Source organism: Ceratotherium simum, chromosome 2 (assembly GCF_057802395.1).
Source record: "Ceratotherium simum simum isolate JZ-2026a chromosome 2, ASM5780239v1, whole genome shotgun sequence".
In the NCBI taxonomy this organism is placed as follows: domain Eukaryota; kingdom Metazoa; phylum Chordata; class Mammalia; order Perissodactyla; family Rhinocerotidae; genus Ceratotherium; species Ceratotherium simum.
Window position 1 is genome coordinate 47,125,498 of NC_141901.1, and position 23,302 is coordinate 47,148,799.

The 23,302-nt window shown below is 39.9% G+C and overlaps 1 protein-coding gene across 1 annotated transcript; it reads right to left on the minus strand.

Annotated features, from left to right (window-relative positions):
- Positions 1 to 1,396: 1,396 nt before the first annotated feature.
- CD160 (CD160 molecule) lies at positions 1,397 to 22,651 on the minus strand. The gene is made up of 5 exons (XM_014779941.2): positions 22,500 to 22,651; positions 6,635 to 6,779; positions 5,627 to 5,953; positions 4,090 to 4,227; positions 1,397 to 2,138 (listed from the first exon to the last, which is right to left on the minus strand). Exons 2-5 carry the CDS (start codon positions 6,699 to 6,701, stop codon positions 2,131 to 2,133), a joined length of 540 nt encoding a protein of 179 aa, XP_014635427.1. The 5' UTR covers positions 6,702 to 6,779; positions 22,500 to 22,651; the 3' UTR covers positions 1,397 to 2,130.
- Between the last annotated feature and the right edge of the window lie 651 nt (positions 22,652 to 23,302).

Here is a 23,302-nt window from a genome sequence, read left to right on the forward strand (position 1 = left end):
TGAATCATGGGATGTAGGCTTGCGGTTTTTTACCTTTTCTAATAAGATGTACCATTTTTAAGGTCCAAAAATTATGACTCCCTCTCAATAACATAAAAGTTGTATTTTTAGTATCTTTTGATGAAAAGATACATAAGAAAAAGCTGCTGTGATTTCAGTAATGGCTTTTAAATCATTTTGACTTTATCAGTCACACCAGAATCTGTATCCAGTTGAAATACAGTGTATACATATTTGTAAGATATTTATTCAGACCGAAGATAATGCTTATACAGATTCCTTGTAATAATTCCATGGCCTCATAGAGGTTTAAAATCCATGGGTTATGAATCACGCATATAGATTGAGATTAAGTTGTATGTCCAGAAAACTGCCTATTCATGCATGGAAATTTATAGGCTTATTTGAAATCAATGGTATCAATACATTTTGAAAGCCAAAATATAAGTTTTTCTAATTTTTGTGTAACCATGTCTTGAGATAAGCAGAATAAATAAAATAAATTCTTTAGACGTGGGACCTTTGACTTATTTTTGCTTTGTTTATTCTGCTTAGTTCAAGTCAGAGCTAATAGTCTGATGATCTTGAATGTCTTGATTAATTTGGGCAGTGATCGTGTGTCCTTTCTGGAGATTTTTATGTGTGAACTATAATTGGTATAGCACAATGGTTGAAACCTTTTCTTTACTTGGACATGGCTTCTTTGTGAGACTTCCAGTGATTATGATGTTGAGTAGTTTCAGAAGATTCTTTGAATAGTAAAAAGCAAAAGACATCTCCACCCATTTGAGCTTAACATTTAGTTAGAAACACAGAACTAATGTACATAAAATAGAGAAGGATTCAAGTGAACATAATGTAGTGGAGAAAGCCGTGGAGACTCTGTAGCCAGAATTCAAATGGCTCTGGGTTTAAAATCCAGAATCTCATTTGATCCTCAGAACAATCCTGTGAAAACAGAAGATAAAGTAGGCAATATCACATTTTACAGATAAGTAAACAGAAATAGCATCTTAAAACTTCATTTGCCCAATGACGTGTAGCTGGTACATTGCAGAGCCAGAATTTGAATCCAAGTCTTTTAACTCCATGCCTAGTCGTTTTACCTCCATAAGACACAAAATCCAAAATTCTTTGAGTTTGTGGTTCAAGACCATCACTAATAAGGGTCTTACCCATCTCTTTCAGCCTTCTCTCTCTGTTCCCACAAACCTTAGCTCCCACAATTGGCAGGTCCTGGCCAAGGATCACAGGTAAGGTGTCCATTTCCTTCTGATGGTTTGCCATTTAGCTCCAGTTAAATTATCTGTGTTCCTACTTCTTTATTTATGTAGTTCTTCCTATTAGGAATATCCTGCCCCCTCCTCTCTGCTTAACTATCACAAGAGGTTGACTGTTCAAAGAAAAAGAGGATTTGTGAATTTAGGAGAAAAGACTAGGCTGAAAATATTGCGTTTGACATTTATTTAAAAAAAAAGAGAAATGACCAAAGAGGTTGACAAGTACTTAGTTGAAGCTAGACAGTTATGATCTGTGGTGCACCCAGTCTGCACAAATCTTCCTCTTCTTCCAGCAGTGCTGTGTGGATGCTGTTGAACACGAAGGTCTCTCTTCCTTTCCTTATTTTCATGCCAAGTCAGTCACTGGGTCTGGCTCTCTTCCTCTCCTCTCCTACCCCTCTCTTCCCTTTACAGTGTTAAATAAAAATTTCTTCCAAAAAAATTGTGTTCTTATTTCATTTAACTTGCTTGTTTATTTTACTATGTTGGAAGGGAGGGAGGAAAAGTTCTTCTGGGATACAAAAACACACATACTTATCCAATATTTGAGTGAGAACTGTACACCAGCCACTTTTGTGAAAGCTGTTCTTTTTATTTACTGGTGACTGGGTTGGGAAGAAAGGCAGGTTTGCTCTGGCAATGAGGAGGGGAGGTCAAGGAATACACTCATTTGCCCCGCCTTATATTCTCCAGATTCTTGGCATATTAGCATCTCTTTCCCTGTGCCCTGTTTTTTTCTTCCCTGTTTTTTTCTTCCCTATACAGATTGTAATATGAAAGATACCAAACTAAAGAGAATCAGATTTATCTTGCTATAACTTTTTTTTAAATGTTTCTTCTGGCATAAGGCTTAAAGAGCTGTAGAAAGAAAAAGGAAAGTTTGTATTAGTGCCACACAACTGAAAATAGCAACAAAATACCTGATGTAATTCACCCTGGGATGTGTGTTTGATAGGCCCTTAGACTAGAGAGGGAATGGAAAAGGAAAGAAGGAACACATTCCATGTGTTGTGTCTTATTGCTCAAGTTGCAGTTGTGATCTTTAGAGCAAATCTAACTGATCTTGGTGGAAGTGGGGAGAGAGCCAACCTTTGGTCTCTCCTTGCTGGAAGGTGGGACAGTTAGAGAAGAAATAGGTGCTACTCAAAAAGTTCAAGATAGGTTTTCCATGTGTGGCACTGAATGGTTGGCACAGTGATAGGACAGGGATACTCACTGAAATACTAGCTTCATGAGCTGAGAGAGGCACAGAGATCCAGGGAACTCTCTCCTTTTTGTCACATGAAAGCATGATAACCTGATCTACGTGATCCCTCTAGGCCTGAGAAAACATGTGTACTTTTGTTCTACTGAACATTATCTCTTCCATAATTCTGCTAAGCCTTGAGTTGGGGGAGGAGGATAAAGAAAAGGAATGGTCTATTAAGTTCTTTCTTCTCTTCACCTGACTGGAAAGGGGAAAAGAGCTTAGAGGTGTTTTGCTCTAGTGTAACTTGGGAGTCAAAGGAAGTAAATGGTAGTAGATTGTATGGCTAGACTCAATTTCCTCTTCTGAGTTTTTATTCTGTATGAAGAAATAAAATTTATTTCACTAACAGAATAGCCTAATTATCTGAGGGAATTTAGATTCAATAAAAAATTACATCTACAAGGTCGTGCTGCTTGATATTCATCAGTTTCCTCCTGAAAGCTGCCTTACATTTGGCAGGTCCTTGTCAAGGATCACAGATAAGTCTCTGTTTTCTTTTGATACTTTGCAGTTAAGGGCCTGGAATAAGGGAGTATTAGGTGGTCCCATTTCTGGAAATGAGGCAATCTCAGAATGGAGAAGGCTGGTGAAGGAGCTGAGAGAGAAGGTGCTTAGCATGTAATAGGTAATTACTGAGAGCACAAGGTTTTAGAGGGAAAAGGACCTGTATTAATTCCTGTGAACTGGGCAACATTTAACCTCTTTGTGCCTGTTTCCTGATTAGTAATCAGAGAACCTGGAAGGGTTGTATGAGGTTCGAGCCACCACATGTAAAGCCTAACCCATCATACAAATTCTTTAAACAAATTTGTTAAGAGCCTGCTATGTGCCTAGTACTATCTTTTTGTTGGGGTAAACAAGACCAAGTCCCAGCATTTAAATTTAAAGAGCTTACATTTTGGTGGCACTCAAACAGTGGTAGTTATTGATTTGAGGGAAGCCTAAATGAAATGGAATTAAGAATGCCAAGGATAAGCAAAAACCTGCATCAGTTACTGATTATGCAAAAACGTAATGACAAATCATTGCAAGTTCCAATCTCTTTGTTATCTAGTAGGGAAAACCCTGATCCATATTGATAAATGATGCTCAGAGGACTGAGCTACAAGCATTTAATATACTCACTTTGGCCATCAGCCTTTGAACAAAGAGCTGCATTGTTCAAAATCCACCTCCAGACCAAGTCTGTCTCTTGCCTTGTTCATCTTCACATAATAACCAAACATCTATTGCCTCAACTTGTAGCCCTCTGTTCATCCATTGAGTAGAGGCAGCTGTATTTACTTGCCTCTCCTGCAGGCCTCCTTGATAGATCTGACCGCCTACCCAGTGGGACATCTGATTCATCCATCTTCCCTTAGTTAGTATGAAATCTTTAGTCCCTTTGGGCCACTTTTGCCCTCGTGTTGGTTTGATGTTTTCCTATGGACAGCCAGGGCTTGAGGAGTGTTTTCCTCTCCCACTCTGGGCTTCCTTTCCACCCTTCTCCTGGAGAATAACCAAGATGTCAAAGGAATAGCACCTCATTGCTTGGGGTGCTTAAGGCTCTTCTGAACATACCTTGAAGGGCCAGCAGGCTGGTGACCAGCATCACCCAGACGTTTTCTTGCCGGAAGCCTGAATTGAGAGTATCTTTACTAGGGCTGAACTCAGAGCGTCCTTTTTGTTTCAGTCCTGTCACTGTGTAGTTCCCTGTCTCTGGTTCAAAAGAGAATCAGTGGATCAGGGGAGGGTTTCAGAGATCATTAATACCTCTTTGCATCATCTCAGAACATCTTTTTATGATCTCCAAGCATACTCTCAGCATAATTCATTGCCCAAGTGTGCATTTTTTAACATTTGTGGGGGATGATGATGTTGTACTGAAGCAGCAATAAATACACTAAAATCTGCTGTGTGTCACACTTGGGATACAAATAAGTTCCTACCTTGAAGGAACTCGAATAAAGTCTTGCCAGAGAGACAGCAAAAATAGCTTAGTCACCTTGGACTAGGTGTTCGCAAATCTCATTTAAAAACCATCTTTTGGAGTGGGTCAAGCAGTTTAGCCTAAGTTAAAATCCTTATCCTCTTTCCTCTATTAGACTCCTTATTTCTTGGATCCCATTTTATATACCCTACTGATTCACTTTCTTGTTTTACTGAAGCACGTTTGGTAGCTTCTTAAGAAAGAGCGTGGAATACGAATTTTTTTTGAGTCATTGCCTATCTGACAGTGTCTGTTTTTTCCTCACATTTGATTGCTTGGTTGGTTGGGTATAGAATTCTAGGCAGAACATAATTTTCAGTTTTGAAGACTTGCTCTGTTGTCTGGGAATATAGAAACACAGCAAGTCACTCTCTGATGGGCATATGAGGAAGTCATATATATAAAGCTGAGAGTGGAGTGGCCATTTTAGGCTGTGCCAAAGTAGTAACAGCCGGGGAGCGTGCACAAAATGAAGGAGATATGCAGAGATTCGAAGCCTTGCTGCCCCAGAGAGACTAAGACAGTAACTGTTTTGGGTTCTGTTGGCTTTCTGGTTTCTGATTCCAGAAACTAGAACTCATGAGGGCCAGCTATACTTCTTGCTTTATTATTTTTTCCCCTTTAATCTATGGCAGCTTGAGTGGATTTCTGTTTCTTACAACTAAATGCTCTCTAAGACAACCATTCATTTTATCTCAAATCCATCTCTCTGTCCAAGCCTGAAGGCTCGGTATCTGCATTTAGAAATACAGCTCTATCTCTGAGAGCGCTCTGAATTGGGAATCAGGAGGCCTAAATTCCAGACCTCTATCTGCTTTTACTGGCACTGGTCAGTGAGTGGCATTGGACAAGTTGCTTTACCTCCTTGTGACTCAGTCTCAGTGTCAATAAAAATGAGATGGCTACATCAGTAAGATTTTTTAAATTAAAGACAAAATGAGATTACCTTTGTATACATGTTTTGAGGAAAGACAGGATTTGCCAGTGGAAGTGAAGGAAAAGGATTGAGTAATGGGAGGGACTCTTCCCGCGGAGACTGCCTGTCCAGGACCTGAAATAACTACGGTCTCCAGCTGTTGACCGTGCTTATTGTTCCACCTGGTGGCATTAGGGATATCAGGGGCTCACCTGTGACTAAAACGGAGAAAAAATGGCCCTGAAGGCGGGTATCTGACTTCTGGCTTCTGGCACAACACTGGTAGGTCCCGCTGTCCGATGGCGTAGCCTGGTCTATGGTGAACACCAACTGAGATGATCTTTCACTGACACCATCTGTCCCAGAATACCGTTTAAGTCTCAGTTGCTCCAAGCTGGTCTCAGGGGTACAGTCCGCATTCCTGTCCTTGCACAAAAACACTATTACCCCCTCAGCCTCTTCTGTCTTGTACCACACAGTACAGATTAAGCTTAGTCGCTTTTCTTCTTGGGAAGTTGAGGTGAGGATGTGCATGCATGCTGGAAGGGGAAGGGAAGAATTAGCCATGGGAGGCCCGGTATACATGGTAAATTACACATAAATGTTGAGGCAGAGATGGGGGCTGCCCCATAGACATTAAATACCACCCTTTTAGAAGAGTAGTATACAGGCTATACCCATATCTGAGGGAGACCTGCAATCCCAGCTATTCATTAATTCAGAAATGGTTTCTATTTTATTTCTACTCTCCAACTGGAGCTTCTATAGGGCCTTTATTAAAGTGCTTTTGTATACATCTAATCCAAGATATAGCCCTAGAGACAGGTATTCTTGTCTCAATTTTACAGATTAACAAACTGAGGCACAGAAGGTTAAATGGGTTGCCAGAGTTGACAAACAGTGTAGTATCTGGATCTCAAACCTGGACTTCATAAACATATAGTATGTAAGAGCCTGAAAGAGTCTTGGATGGAGAGCCAGATTACCAGGTTCTTTGCAACACATAGCAGAGGCAGGATGTCAGATGGGGAGGGCATTAGTATTAGTTCTAACAAAAAAGAAAAACTAGACTTTTCACCCTTTCATTAGTGTCAGGAAGAGTGGGTCCTTTTCTTCCCCACCAGACAAAAAAAATCACGGGATCCATCCACCCTCACGAGTCCAAGATTTTCCCTGATGGCTGTCTCTGCCCTGGGGATCTGGGGATGGGCTGTCCTCACCACCAAGCTGGATGTTCACAATTGCCAGCAGAATGGCCAAGGCACAGCAGTCTCTGCCAGGTGCCATCAGTGTCCTGCACGTTGTCAGCAGTTCCAGGAACTCGAAGCAGATGTTGGCTCTGCTGATGTCCTTGGCCTCACTTTCCTGAAAGCACACGGGGACACCTAGTCAAGGCCTTCCAGGGCTCCAAGACCGTCTCCCTGTTTCAGGCACCAGCTTCGGTTGGCTAGAGTCTGATGGAGGAGGGCTAGGGCATGAGAGTTCAGCTGGCTGGGAAGTGAGGTAGTAAATCAAGTGAGGTGTAGAGAGAAGAGAGGGAGGAAAGAAAGGAAGAGACATAGGGCAGCACTAAAGGCTATATTTTCAGTTTTTTTTCCTAAGTTAAGTTGGATTGCTGGGTCAAAGAATGTGAACATTAAATTTTTTTTCTGCTATATATTATCAGATTGCTCTCCAAAAAGGTGGTTCAGATTCAGATGTTCAACAGGAATACTTGATAATGTACATTTTTTTCATGTGCTTGCCAGCACTGGATATTATTTATCTTTTATATTTTTGCCAATCTGATGGGTGAAAAATTAGATCTCACTGTTGTTTTATTTTGCATTTCCATGACTAGTGAGGGTTAGGATCTCTTCATACATTTGTTGTTCATTAGTATTTCCTCTTCTATGAATTGCCTGTTCATATTCTCTGCATTTTTTTTTAAAACAACTTTTAGGAGCTTTCTCTATGTTAGAGATATTAACCTGCCATTTTTTTTTTCCCACAAATATTTCCTCCCATTTTTTTTTTTTTGTTTTTTTCCGTAAGGAAAGTTTACATTTGTATGCAGTTAAGTATAACACATCTATCTTTTCTTTCTTTTTTTTTTTCTTTTTTTGGTAAGGAAGATTGTCCCTGAGCTAACATCCATGCCAATCTTCCTCTATTTTGTATGTGGGACGCCTCCACAGCATGGCTTGATGAGCGGTGTGTAGGTCTGCACCTAGGATCCAAACCCGCAAACCTAACCACTACGCCACCAGGCCGGCCCATATCTTTTCTTTTAAGTCATCTGTGTTTCCTGTATTGTTTAAGAAAGTTTCTCTCAGGCTGACGTTTTAATTTTCTTCCAATATTTTTATTGTTTTACTTTTTATATTTATATCTTTTAATCTTAGCTAAGAAAGATTATCGCCATATCCAAAAAGTCAAATAGAACAAAAACCAAGACAAAGAAAACATCTGTACTTTCATCAAAAGAGAAATTGTTGAATACATTTTGATTCATCCATACAATAGAATATTTTATATATTATGAAAAAGAATGAGTTAGTTCTATAAATATGAAGGGATGTCCATAATATACCCTTATGTCAAACAAAGAAAATTGCAGAACTATGTGTATAAAATGAGGACATTTTTATTTTAAAAAATTGTGTAGATGTTTTAAAAATATATTTAAACGTTTTAGTAGTTTATAAATTGGCCATGAAAACCCTGTGCATAGCAGCAGAGCATTGTCTGATATAGTGCCAGAAGGTGAGACAACAGTGCAAAAAGACCAGGCTGGGTTCCCCTCTGCTGTACACAGGGTCACTAGGAGCTGGAATGGACTGGACGGTACTAACAACAAATTAGCCAATAATGCAAATCCTAAGGAATCAGTACCATAAAGACCACATTCTCTGCCATAATGTAATTAGCATAGATGTCAAAAACAAAAAGCTACATTAAAAAAATTCTATTTTCCATAAGTTGTTTCTTCTTTACCTTTCTTACTTTGTCCGTAGGATGGTGTAGGGGAGGAATGCGTAGGTAGAGGACACTTTTGGTTATGTTCTAGTTCTGTAGTTGTGCAGTGGGCTCATAGGTGTTAATTATATTGTTATGCTTCATATTTTTAGATACATGTTACATATTTTTGTACATATCAAATAACATATTTAAAAAGATAATATATAATATAAAGAAAAAATCATATATATGTACATATATATGCACACACACTATGATACCATGTATATAAAATTGAGAACAGGGGGCCGGCCCCATGGCATAGCGGTTAAGTGCACGCGCTCCGCTGCTGGCGGCCCAGGTTTGGAGCCCGGGTGTGCACTGACACTCCACTTGTCAGGGGCAGGCTATGCTGTGGCGGCGTCCCACATAAAGTGGAGGAAGATGGGCACGGTTGTTAGTTCAGGGCCAGTCTTCCTCAGCAAAAAGAGGAGGATTGGCATGGATGTTAGCTCAGGGCTGATCTTCCTCACTAATTAACTAACTAACTAAGTAAGTAAGTAAATAAATAAAGAACAGAGATCCAAGGAAGTTTACCACCTCTCCCCATTTATGAAGAAAATTACTCAAGGAGGTATTACATGGCCAAAAAGGAAGACAAAATATATTATGACAGTAAGATATAAGAAACCGCAGCCATTGAATATGATCTGGAGGATGGAAGACATCTGGAAAGAAATGAAAAAGAAGTCCATTTGACCTTGACACTTGTAACATTCTCTTCTAAGGAGCATAGATTTAATATCATAAGATTATATTTCTTTTTCTTTGGATATAATCATACTGCTTGATTTAATTATAAATATTTACATAATTGTAATATTGTTAGTTTTCCATATTAGTTTGCAATTTATAGAATAAACCTATAGGCATAACATGGATCACTTAACATTATAAAACAAATAATGTTAGAAACCTTGACAATGTAAAAATTTAAAAAGTATCTTACAAAAATGAGGTAAATTAGAGTCAAAGGAGAGGAGGAAAGAAGTCTGTGTGATTTCCTCAATTTTCAGAGGAGGGTAAGAAATCATGTAAAATTGATAAAACAATAAAGATTTAAACATTCCATTTAAATTTATGAAGATGAGCACTAGAAGGACTAAAACATTAAATATTACTAACAAATATCGGCAAGCAAGAGGTGCTGTAGGATGTTCTGTTCCTCGTGGGGTAGGGTGATTAGATACTCTTTGAAATATCAAGAAATAAAGGTGTATAATTAAAAATTATAACCCTAACCTTCAGAAGGATTAAATGGAAAATATTAAAAATGATGAGTTTTAGTTGGGTGGTTACTGTGAGTAGGGAGGAAGGTAACTGTAAGAAGCTTTTTTTCTCATTGTATAATCTTTTGTTGATTTATTTTACCTTATGGATATATTACTTTTAATTTAAAAAGTTTTTTCAGTAGAAACAGTATATTGCAAAAACGTAAGCTATAAAAGAAACTTAATTTTTAGAAATGAAATGGAGGACAAGGAGAAAGCAATCCTATAACTGTAGGGGCCTTTTACGTGTCAGGCACTTTACATGCATTGAATCATTTAATCTTCACAGATGTTATTATCCTCTCTTTTCAGGGAAGGATGTTTTCCACCAGAGTATTTCCTAAATTTTCCTAAATCCAGAAAACCTGGGTGAATGCTCATTCCAACTCTTGATATCTCTGTTTCCTTGGGCTTGTCTCAGGTCGTCCTCTGGCCTCGGTTTCCTCATCTGTAAAATGAGGAGGCTGCCTACTTCAAAATATTGAAAAAACAAACCCTCAACAACACAAATCTGAATTTGGCATACTCTCCATTTAAAAGATTTCAATGACTCCATGTAGTGGGTATTTGTCATTCTTCTGGCTACCCAGTAGTATCTTGCCGTGGAACGAGCCCCACCCTCCTTTCTCCCCCTCATTACCTCCCTGTGATGCTGGTAGAAGGCAGAGCCCTGATTCTCTCTTCAGGAGCCCAAAGGACCAGATACACCTTCTTGCCACCCTGTGAATACATACACCCACTGTATACCAAAGCTATTTTACAGCTGCAAATTTCTTGTTTACTCTTCTGGAGATACCTTCCTTTCTTTCTCTGTCTGATAAACTCTTAATCATCCTTTAAATTCCAGCTCATGGTCCTATGAGGGAAAACTACAATAAAATAGAAATAAACTAGTTGAATAAACAGAAAAAGGAAGAAAGTGAAAATTAGGAATAAGAAAGGAGAAATAATCATAAATATAAGTGGAACTAAAAGTTACAAGGGACATTTTTGTATTACTCTGTGCTAAAAAGTTAGAAAAGCTGGTTGAAATAAATAAATTTCTATGCAAATACAAATGACCAAAATTGACTCAAAAAAAAAAAAAAAAAAGAAAACCTAAAAGGCCAAAACAACCCTGGAAGAAATTGAGAAAATTATTTGGTACTATATTCCCAGAAAGCACTGCTTTGAATAGTTGATAAGTAAATTTTTCAAGATGATTCTGATGCTAGTCAAATTAACAGCATAGAAAAAGAATGAAATCTCATTTCTTTTTACTAATGTCAAAACCTTAAAAGAAAGCATAAAGTGGACTACAGACCAATCTCACTTGTGACTATTCATGTGAAAATACTAAATAAAACATTAACAAATCAATCTAGCAGGATATTAAAAATATAATGACAAATGGAGTAGGATTCATTTTAGAAATTCTTGGATGATTTAATATTAGGAAATATATAAATATTAAGATGTTAATAGATAAAAGAAGAACATAAATATTATCTTTTGACAAAATCTTTTTTTTTTTTTTTGTGAGGAAGATCAGCCCTGAGCTAACATCCACGCCAATCCTCCTCTTTTTGCTGAGGAAGACCGGCCCTGAGCTAACATCTATTGCCAATCCTCCTCCTTCCCCCATCCCCAAAGCCCCAGTAGATAGTTGTATGTCACAGTTGCACATCCTTCTAGTTGCTGTATGTGGGATGCCACCTCAGCATGGCTGGACAAATGCTGCGTCCGTGCGCGCCTGGATCCGAACCCGGGCCGCCAGTAGCGGAGTGCGCGCACTTAACCGCTAAGCCATGGGGCCGGCCCCTGACAAAATCTTACATTCATTCCTACTAAAACCCTAAGGAAAATGGTAATAGATGAATATTGTTCACCATAATAGAGAAATATATATCTCATAAAATTCTAGCATCATATTTAATGGTAAAATATAAGATCACTTCTATTAAAATTAGGAGCAAGGCAAAGATGCTTCCTGTTACTTCTGTTATTTTACATTGTTCTGGAAATGTTAGCCATTGCATTTAGATGGGAGAATAAAGTAAGGGATGTAAATATTGGAAATGTTGAGGCAAAATTACTATTTATACATGATGTAACTTACATCTGGAAAATCCAAGAGAATTAATTAACAATATTAGAAAAAAGGAACGGTAGAGTATTTGAATAGGCAGGTCACAAAAGAGGAAATGAAATGAAAAGTTAAGTTTTACTAGCAGTCAGGGAAGTGCAAATTTTTAAAAATTCAGGGTTCAGAACTACCACCCAATAGATGAACAAAAATGAAAAAAAAAATGATAAATCCAATTCTGGTAAGTATATGAGGAAATAGTCACAATAATTCATTCTAGGTAAAATATACCCTGTACCTTTGGCTCTACCTTACAGAAATAAAAGCATGAGTGTGCTAGAATATATGTACAAGAATATTCACTGCAGCAGTGTTTATAATACCAAAAAATTAGAAAAAGGGGAAGACCCACTGGTCAAAGAATGGTTGAATAAATTATGGCATATCCCTAGTTTGGAATATTATGTAATTAAAATTTATATAAAATAATAAATAAAATTAATGTATAAATTTATAACATAAAATTTAATAAGATATTCACTTATAAAATTAATACATAAAATGATTAATTTTCCTAGATACACTTTCCTAGATACTAGTCAGAAAATATGATAGAAGAAAAAAATCCCACTCGTTATAGCAACAAAAGAAACTCCCATAAAATGCCCAGGAATTTAAAATGTAACAAGATTTCTATTAGGACCTATAGGATAAAAACTATAAAGTGCTATTTAGGAACATAAAAGAAACTCTAAATAGAGACAATTGTTAATTTTTCCCATATTTACCTATTAACTTGTCACAATCCTAATAAAAATCCCAGCAGCAGCCTAGTGGTCTGGCCCCTGTGATGTGCTCTAGCCTTGACCTCTTGCTCCCTCTCCTGTGTTGTCACACCTTCCTGCTGCACTGTGCCTCCACCAGAATGTCCTGCTGGCTCTTGAAACAGATTTTGAAAGTTTAGTGACATGCTTGGTGTCTAGCTACAAAGCATCATCTGATTTGAAAAGGAGGATAAAGAGGGATTGCAGTTATTCATTCAGCCCAGGACTGTGGTTAAAAGCATAGGCCATGGAGCCAGACTACTTGTGTCCGAGTCCTGGTCCCAAAATATACTAGCTGTGTGACTTGGGCAAGTTTCTTAGGCTCCTGGGGCAGGCACTATGCTCAGCCCTGAATAAATGTATATATTTGACAAACACTGAGCAACTACATTTCGGGCACCATAGGGCACGGAGAAATTACTACACAACAGAGGCAGACTATTTCAGTGGTTCAATGCAGCCTCTAGAGTCAGAAGGACAGGTTTGTAATTGGGCTTTGACACTTGGGAGCTGTGTACTATTGGGCAGGTTTTTAATCTCTCTGAAAATTAGCTTATTGATCTATAAAATGGTGATAATACGCTTCCCAGCATTGTTGTGCGGGTTAAATGATGCAACCTGTGTAAACTACTTACTAAAGTGCCTGGCGTAGAGGAAGGACTCAGTAAATGTTAGCCATGATTATTTTTATGGTTCCTGGTAATTGAGGCACTTTTCAGTGTCCCGGGCACATCCGCATACATGATGGTGTTTAGTTCTTATCAAACTCTGCACGGTTATGGTTATTTAAAAATATGTCATTTATACTAAGCATATGAAGGCTTTGAGAGGCATTGTGACTAGAATAAAATGACAGCTTCTAAGTGGGGGAGCTAGGATTCTAACCCCCAAGTTATGGGGTCTTTCTCTTGGAGTTTCATTTCCTTTCTCTCTCTTCTCACACTCATCCATACATTCAGGAACAGCTGCAACATGAGGAGGACTGTGAAAACAACAATAAGGTCATAAAGTATATCAAAGAATAGAGAAGGAGAAATTCCGAATGAAGGATCTGGCGGGAAGGCAAGGTGGCAGTGGAGTTAGGTCTTGACAGATGTTTGCCGACTTTGGGACGCTGGTGCCTGATGGATACAGTGGTGATGTAATGTGGGAGTGGGCTGGGGAGTTTTGGTTTCCAGTCTTGGCTCTGCACTTGCTGTCTGCGAGACGTTGAGAAGGTCGTGTCCCTTCTCCAGGCGTGTCTCCTGAGAGACTGCTGCAGCGGGATGTGAGGGGGGCGGGGTAGGGACTGCTTCCAAGAAAAGAGTGGCAGACAGGCTGGCTGGCTTGCAGGCGCTGATGCAGGAGTGGCTAGGCTTCGCGGTGCCTAGGACCGAGCTGGAGCAGAGCGTGTTAAGTCTGTCGTGGGCTGTTCAGGAAGGGTGGGGGCAGGAGGGGGCCATGGGGAAAGGGTGCTCTTGGAATAGAGGACCTTGGTGCTCAGGATGGGGAGCACTCTTGTATGATGCAGGCAGGGCCCGGCAGAGCACACACTGCTGGTTCTGCACTGTGACCGCTAGAGGGCGCTGCCTTCCAGTTGAAGCCAAAGATGACCCTCCACCGCCACCCGCAGTTCCTCAGCACAGCTTTTGTTTGGGCGGGTGAGCCGGCGGGGCGCAGAGTCCGGCATGCAGGCGAGCCGGAGAAAACTTAACTAGTAGCAGGAAGTGCAAGATTGGGTCTGGTGGGTCCTGGGGACACAGCCTGTACTAAGAGCTGCAACTGGCCCTTAACAAGCGTGAGGAGGTGCTCGAGGAGGGAAGTCTGGGGTCTTTCTGGGTCCACCACATGCCAGGGGCAGTACTCCTCTCCCTCATAAAACGTGGTGAGCCCCAAAGTGGGCAAGGATGAGGGTGCAGATTAGTTAGCATCCTCACTTTTCAGTCTTCCACGGGGCTTCTGAGCTACGTTGGCTGCCCATGGCCTTGGACTCTCAGGATGGAGAAAATCGCAGCCAACAGTAAACACCCTCCTGTTGCCCACTTTTTCAAGTGGGAGGCACATGGATTCCTGGATTCAAATCCAAGCTTCGTGTAAGCTCGGGCGAGTTACTAACCTTGCTCAGCCTCACATTTCTCTTGTGTTTAAGGCTCCCTCATGTGAACGTTGTGATGATTAAATGACACATGAAGCTGAGCCCAAGGTTTTCTGGGGAGTGGGGACTGTCACTGGTGGGGACAAGATTGTAAAGACTGACCATTCTCTCTGCCGCCAAAGCCCAGATCTAACTTCTCAAAGGAGCTAGAATGTTAGCAATCAGCTCCACAAATACCTCTGTTTGCAGAGCTCCCACAAAACTAAAAAAGATGCCCCAGGCCCAGAGACCGGATCTCATCAATCATCACAGCCCCAACTTCCTTCAAGTAGAACCAGACTGGTAAGTAAACGGAAGGTGGGGTCAGGAGGCACTTGGAGCACTTGTCTGCTTTTCAGGCTTCTGGCTCTGACCCCTCTCAACAACCTTGAAGCCCTTCAAGGTTGAAGGGCTTTTCAATGTTAACATAAATGCACCGTGGGCCCTTTTGGTTGTCTGGTGAAGCCTGCAGATCCCCTTCTCAGAAAAACACTTAAAAATTAATAAAATAAGGTCCCCAGACCCAAGAAGAGTGGCAGACCAAGAAGTCCATTATTCATCTGTTTCCACTGTGTCAGGCTATGCCATCTAATTATTGCTTCTTCTTTAAAAATCTCCATTGAATGAAACAATGTGACGTCAGCGTCACGGCGGAGTGAGCTTCCTCGTAAACTCTTCCGCCGATAAAATCCAACAAAAGGAACAGTCACAGACCAACAACGGGATCCTAGACAGCGAAAAGCAAGATCTGAAAGATCCACACTGCCGCACATCTGAGAGTGGAACGTGCTGGGCCCTGGGAGGAAGTGGGGAGAGGTAAGGAGAACTCCTCTTCCTCCCCATCAGATCAGCGATCCCAGTCCCCCGTGTCCCCCCCCTCCCAGAGAGGGGGGATGGGGGCCCTTTGAGGGGAAACCGTAGCTCTTCGGGCTCTCTCAGTGAGTGGGAAACTCCCATACAGGGGACTCAGAACTGCTATGGGGTACCATCAACATCTGAGCATCCCAGGAAAGCGGATAACGAGGGGTGAATGAGAAACCCCCCACACCAGGGACCCAGAGGGCAAAATAGAGTGCTACCCCCCTTCCCACAAGCCAGACCCTGCAGCTCAGCCCACCAGACCAGACCAAGCCACCGCTGGATAGCAGCAAACAGCCGGGGCAGAGCGCAGGGGGCTCAGATTACACAGCCCTTTACCCCCACACAGTGGTGGGGGGGTGGAAATTGCAACCAGATATTTCCAGGAGGAGGAAAAACAAAGCCAATACAGGAACCACAATGCAAAGGTACATGAAATCACCAGACCAGAAGGAAAATGACAAGCACCCAGAAATTAGCCCTGAAGACACATAAATCCATAACCTAAACGACAGAGATTTCAAAATAGCTATCATAAAAAAAACTCAATGAAATACAAGATAACACAGACAAGCAATTCAATGAGATTAGGAGTTTCTTCACAAAAGAGATTGAAATCATAAAGAAAAACCAGTCAGTGCTGATGGAGATGAAGAACACAATGGAGGAGATAAAGGAGAATCTGGAATCTTTAAAGAACAGAGCTGACAATATGGAGGAAAGAATTAGCATTATAGAGGATAGGAATACAGATATGCTCCAGATGGAAGAGGAGAGAGAACTAAGACTAAAAAGAAATGAAGAAAGTCTCCTAGAAATATCTGACTCTATTAGGAAATGTAACATAAGAATTATAGGTATTCCTGAGGGAGAAGAGAGGGAAAGAGGAACAGAGAGCCTATTCAAGGAAATAATAGCTGAGAACTTCCCAAATCTGGGGAAGGAGCAGGAAATACCAGGAAGCGAAGCCAACAGATCACCTAAATACATCAACAGGCAAAGGTCCACTCCACGACATCTAGTGGTAAGGCTGGCCAAAGTCAATGACAAAGAAACAATATTAAGGGCTGCTAGACAAAAACAAAAAATAACGTACAAAGGAACTCCCATCAGGCTCTCAGCAGATTTCTCAACAGAAACTTTACAGGCTAGGAGAGACTGGAATGATATATTCAAAATACTGAAAGACAAAAACTTTCAGCCAAGAATACTCTATCCAGCAAAAATATCCTTCAAATATGATGGAGAAATAGTAACTTTCCCAGATAAACAAAAGCTAAGGGAGTTCATGGCCACGAGACCCCCACTACAAGAAATACTCAAGAAGACCCTCAGGCCTGAAAAAAAGAAGAGAAAGGGAATACAAAGCTTGGAGCAAGGAGAAAAATAGGTAGACAAACTCAGAAAAATAGTAGATCTTTACCAGAATAGGTTAGAAACCACTTAAATACCAAAATCAAAGATCAAAGGAAGGAATTCACCAAAAATAAATTTAACTTCATCTTGAGGTGAGGTAAACACACACCCACAACACAAGATAGAATAAGGTATAACAAGAATGACTTAGAAGGGGAAGAGGAAAGTGATTGAATTGACTCAGTATAAGGAAATAGGAGGCCATCAGATAATGGACTATCTCATACACAAAATTTTTTACACAAACCTCAAGGTAATCACTAAACAAATAATCAAAACAAAATCACATATGATAAAGAGAAAACTAGAAGAGTCATAAGATAGAACAACCAAACTGAATTGGCAGTCCGAAACAAATGGGACAAGAAACAAAGGAAATGCAAAAGACCTGGAAAATAAGTGACAAAACAGCAACATTAAGTCCTCATATACCAATAATTACCCTAAATGTAAATGGATTGAACTCTCCAATCAAAAGATACAGAGTGGCAAGATGGATTAAAAAGCAAGACTCAACAATATGCTGCCTCCAGGAAACACATCTCAGCTCTAAAGACAAGCACAGGCTCAGAGTGAAAGGATGGAAGACAATACTCCAGGCTAATGGCAAACAAAAGAAAGCAGGTGTTGCCATACTCATATCAGACAAAGTAGACTTCAAGATAAAACAGGTTAAGAGAGACAAAGAAGGGAAATATATATAAAAGGGACACTCCACCAAGAAGACATATCACTTATAAATATATATGCACCCAACATAGGCACACTAATGTACATAAAGCAACTATTAACAAACCTAAATGGAGACATTAACAACAACACAATAATAGTAGGGGATCTTAATACCCCACTTACATCAATGGATAGATCACCCAGACAAAAAGTCAATAAAGAAATAGTAGACTTAAATGAAAAACTGGACGAGATGGACCTAGTAGACATATACAGAGCACTCCATCCAAAAACAGCTGACTACACATTCTTCTCAAGCGCACATGGAACATTCTCAAGGATAGACCATATGTTGGGAAACAAAGCAAGCCTCAATAAATTTAAGAAGATTGAAATCATAACAAGCATCTTTTCAGACCATAATGCTATGAAACTGGAAATCAACCATGAAAAAAAAACTGGGAAAGTGACAAAGATGTGGAGATTAAACAACATGCTACTGAACAACCAATGGATCATTGATGAAATTAAAGGAGAAATCAAAAACTATCTGGAAACAAACAAAAATTAAAATATGCCATACCAAACCATATGGGATGCAGCAAAAGCAGTCCCGAGAGGGAAACTCATAGTGATACAAACCCACCTTAACAAACAAGAAAAAGCCCAAATAAGCAACCTCAAGTTACACCTAACAGAACTAGAAAAAGAAGAACAAACAAAGCCTAAGGTCAGCAGAAGGAGAGAAATAATAAAAATCAGAGCAGAAATAAATGAAATTGATACCAAAAAAACAGTAGAAAGGATTAATGAAACAAAGAGTTGGTTCTTTGAGAAGATAAACAAAACTGACAAACCCTTAGCCAGGCTTACTAAGAAAAAAAGAGAAGGCTCAAGTAAATAAAATTGGAAATGAAAGAGGAGAAATTACAATGGATACCATGGAAATACAGAGGACTATAAGAGAATACCATGAGAAATTATATGCCAACAAATTGAACAATCTAGAAGAAATGGATAAATTCTTAGACTCATACAACCTCCCAAAACTGAACCAAGAAGAAATGGAGAATCTGAATAGACCAATCACAAATAAAGAGATTGAAATAGTAATCAAAAACCTCCCAAAAAATAAAAATCCAGGACCAGATGGCTTCTCCGGTGAATTTTACCAAACATTCAAAGAAGATTTAATACCCATCCTTCTGAAACTATTCCAAAAAATAGAGGAAGATGGAACACTTCCTAAATCATTCTATGAGGCCAACATCACCCTGATACCAAAGCCAGACAAAGACAATACAAAGAAGTAAAATTACAGTCCAATATCGCTGATGAACATAGATGCAAAAATCCTCAACCAAATATTGGCAAACCGAATACAGCAATACATTAAAAAGATCAGACACCATGATCAAGTGGGATTTATACCAGGGATGCAGGGATGGCTCAACATCTGCAAATCAATCAACATGATACACCACATCAACAAAACAAAGAATAAAAACCACCTGGTCATCTCAATAGGTGCAGAGAAGGCATTTGACAAGATACAACATCCATTTATGATAAAAACTCTCAATAAAATGGGAATAGAAGGAAAGTACCTCAACATAATAAAGGCTATTTATGACAAACCCACAGCCAACATCATACTCAACGGGGAAAGCCTGAAAGCCATTCCTCTGAGAACAGGAATGAGGCAGGTCTGCCCACTCTCACCACTCCTATTCAACATAGTACTGGAGGTTTTGGCTAGAGCAATTAGGCAAGAAAAAGGAATAAAAGGAATCCACATAGGTAACGAAGAAGTGAAACTCTGACTATTTGCAGATGACATGATTTTATATATAGAAAACCCTAAAGAATCCTTTGGAAAACTATTAGAAATAATCAACAAGTACAGCAAAGTCGCAGGGTACAAAATCAATCTACAAAAATCAGTTGCATTTCTGTATGCTAATAACAAACTAACAGAAAGAGAGCTCAAAAAGATAATACCATTTACAATTGCATCAAAAAGAATAAAATATCTAGGAATAAATCTTACCAAGGAGGTGAAAGACCTATACAATGAAAACTACAAGACCTTATTGAAAGAAATCAATGATGACATAAAGAAATGGAAAGACATCCCATGCACATGGATTGGAAGAATAAACATAGTTAAAATGTCTATATTACCTAAAGCAATCTACAGATTCAATGCAATCCCAATCAGAATCCCAATGACATTCTTCACAGAAATAGAAAAAAGAATACTAAAATTCATATGGGGCAACAAAAGGCCCCGAATAGCTAAAGCAATCCTAAGAAAAAAGAACAAAGCAGGAGGCATCACAATCCCTGACTTTAAAACATACTACAAAACAATAGTAATCAAAACAGCATGGTACTGGTACAAAAACAGACACACAGAACAATGGAACAGAATTGAAAGCCCAGAAATAAAACCACACATACACAGACAGCTAATTTTCGACAAAGGAGCTAAGAACATACAATGGAGAAAGGAAAGTCTCTTCAATAAATGGTGTTGGGAAAACTGGACAGCCATATGCAAAAGAATGAAAGTGGACCATCTGCTATGGCCATTCACAAAAATTAACTCAAAATGGATCAAAGACCTGAAGGTGAGACCTGAAACTATAAAACTCATAGAAGAAAATATAGGCGACACACTATTTGACATTGGTCATACAGGAATCTTTTCAGATGACATGCCTACCCAGACTAGGGAAACTAAAGAAAAAATAAACAAGTGGGACTTTATCAGATTAAAGAGCTTCTACAAGACAAACGAAACCAGAATCAAGATGAACAGACAACCCACCAGCTGGGAGAGAATATTTGCAAAACATACATCTGACACGGGGTTGATCTCCATAATATATAAAGAACTCACACAACTGAACAACAAAAAAACAAACAACCCGATCAAAAAATGGGCAGAGGAAATGGACAGATATTTCTCCAAAGAAGATATACAGATGGCCAATAGGCACATGAAAAGATGTTCAACATCACTAATCATCAGGGAAATGCAAATCAAAACAACGCTAAGATATCACCTCACGCCCGTTAGAATGGCTATAATCACCAAGACAAAAAGCAACAAATATTGGAGAGGATGTGGAGAAACAGGAACCCTCATACACAGCTGGTGGGAATGCAAACTGGTGCAGCCTCTATGGAAAACGGTATGGAGATTCCTCAAAGAATTAAAAATAAAGGCGCCCTATGACCCAGCTATCCCACTACTGGGAATCTATCCAACGAACCTGAAATCAACAATCCAAAGAGGCTTATGCACCTCTATGTTCATTGCAGCATTATTCACTATAGCCAAGAAGTGGAAGCAACCTAAGTGTCCCTCAACTGACGATTGGATCAAGAAAATGTGCTATATATATACAATGGAATACTACTCGGCCATAAAAAAAGACAAAATCGTCCCATTTGCAACAACATGGATGGGCCTGAGGGTATTATGTTAAGTGAAATAAGCCAGAAAGAGAAAGACAAACACTGGATGATCTCACTCATATGTGGACTATAAACCAACACATGGACAGGGAAAACTGTATTGTGGTTACCAGGGGCAATGGGGGTGGGGGGGGTGGGCACAAGGGGTGAAGGGAAACATATATATGGTGATGGACAAACAAAAATGTACAACCCCAAATTTCACAATGTTATAAACTATTAAAACATCAAAAAAAATCTCAAAAAAAATTAATAAAATAAAATGCATAGGATAACAGAGGAAACAAATTATATCAAAACAGTTGTTCACACATTAGAAGCATGTGAGATAGAGCAGTATATGTGCTTCTTTAGCTCTAGCATTGGCCTAAAAACTGTGGTAATTCATAGTAGTGATGAGCACAAATGATATTTTGAGAAATCTATACAAACTGTAATGACATTTGAAAATATCTGTGACTTCTATTGATGGCAAATTCTATTATGGTTTGTTGCCTACATTCATAATTGAAGCAAATGCTAACTTTCAATTAGAGATCGGTGCAAATAAAAATGTAATGTTTCCCCTAAATTCATGAATCCCATGAATGAATCCATGGACCCCTAGTTAAGAACTCCTGCAGAACAGTCTCCTCATTTTGCAACTAGGGAAACTGAGGCAACCAGGTCCCCTGATTCCTAGGTGAAAGGTTTTCCCACTAAAGTGCCTAACTCTAGAACTTGGGGAAAACTATCTCTAAACCATTATTTTCACCCTGGACTTCCCAGGTTTACTCTGACAAAATCATGCCAGTGGCCTGAAGCCTCCCTTGTTTGCATCACCCTCAGAGCATACATCTGGGATGTGAAATTCCCTCAAAGGTGCCTCACAGGGCCAGCTCCAAGCTCCAGGGAGCACAGTGGTTTGCCCCAGTCCAGGCTTTTAGGAGTCAAGTGAAGAGGTGATCCAAACCTTGGTAACTCTCCTCTAGTAACTATCTTCTTTTTATTAATAAGAATGACCCTTTGTCATTCGTCCCCCATGAGCACTGAACAAAAGAAAGTAGCCTGGAGCATTTAGAACAGCATAAAGCCTTCAGGCTCTGTCAGGTACAGCTACCTCAAGGAGCTCACCTGGATTTCCCTCTCGTGAACACACAGTGTGGTTCTTTCCCCATCAGGGGCCCATGTCCCTGAAAGCCTACTGGAGAAGAGCCAGCATGCTGGCCCAGATTCCACAAGTAATACTTCTCTTTCCCAGGCTCCTGAGGGTAAAGGACATTTCCCTTCAAGAAACAGCGTTTCTCAGGGACTTCACTGGAAGCCTATCCTTGCCTGAGCAGTTTTGCCAGCTGTCCCATCCCTGCTCCCAGACCCCAGATCCCCAGTGGGGCTCTTTACCTTAGGACAGAAGTTCTTCTTTCCTGCTCTCAGGCTGGGGGCTCTGGTGAAAGCACTTCGAATGAGCTCTCAGTCCTTAACTTCTTCTTTAGTCTTGTTGAAACACCATCTCCCACTTCCGTCATTGTTCATGCCTTCATTACTGAGATGTATGGTCTTTGAAAACCACAGAATGGGTTTTTTTAGCAGTCAGGGGTCTTCCTGTCTCTCTTTCCTCCTCCCCCACTGTGAATTTTTTTCTCCTCTCTCCTCCACCCCCTCCTTTGCTGCTTTCTCCTTTTCCTCTTCCTTTGTGTGAGTGTGTGTGTGTGTGTGTGTGTGTGTTAGAAATAGACTAAGGTACTGAAAGTGCTGAGAAAAACCACCCCTGAAATTGTTTTCTTTACCTTAAGGGACAAAGATTTTTCACTTGATAATTCATAATAAGGATGAGACTGATAATAGAATAACTAGAAGATATAAGGACAGAATGTACCCCCAAGTATAAAGGTGCCAAGTCTTTTCCTGAGAGAAGGTTTTGCTTAGGAGTAGGACAGAGAACAGAGCTGCTCCAGGCTGAAGGGGAAGAAGGGCAGAGAGCTATCAAGGGAGGCTAGCAGGAGGTGGGGGCAGGGCAGAGGAGAGAGGAGTGGGGGCAGCCAAAATGGTTGGATGACTGACCTTTTTTCTCCACCTATGACCCCCTCACCCATTTCTATTCTGTTCTGTTCTGTTCCTCCTTGGTCGTTGGTGGCTGAGGAGATTGCAGTGATTATTCCTGAATTCTAGGGTTGTGCATTTTGGGGGAAGGAGCATTGGTCTGA

Coding starts and splice junctions, on each gene's coding strand:
- CD160 (XM_014779941.2), bottom strand. CDS start 6,701: ATGGCACCTGGCAGAGACTGCTGTGCCTTGGCCATTCTGCTGGCAATT. Junction 5,954..6,634: donor TGTGAACATCCAGCTTGGTG/GTGAGGACAGCC, acceptor TTCCCCTTCCAG/CATGCATGCACATCCTCACC. Junction 4,228..5,626: donor TTTCTCCGTTTTAGTCACAG/GTGAGCCCCTGA, acceptor CTTTTGAACCAG/AGACAGGGAACTACACAGTG.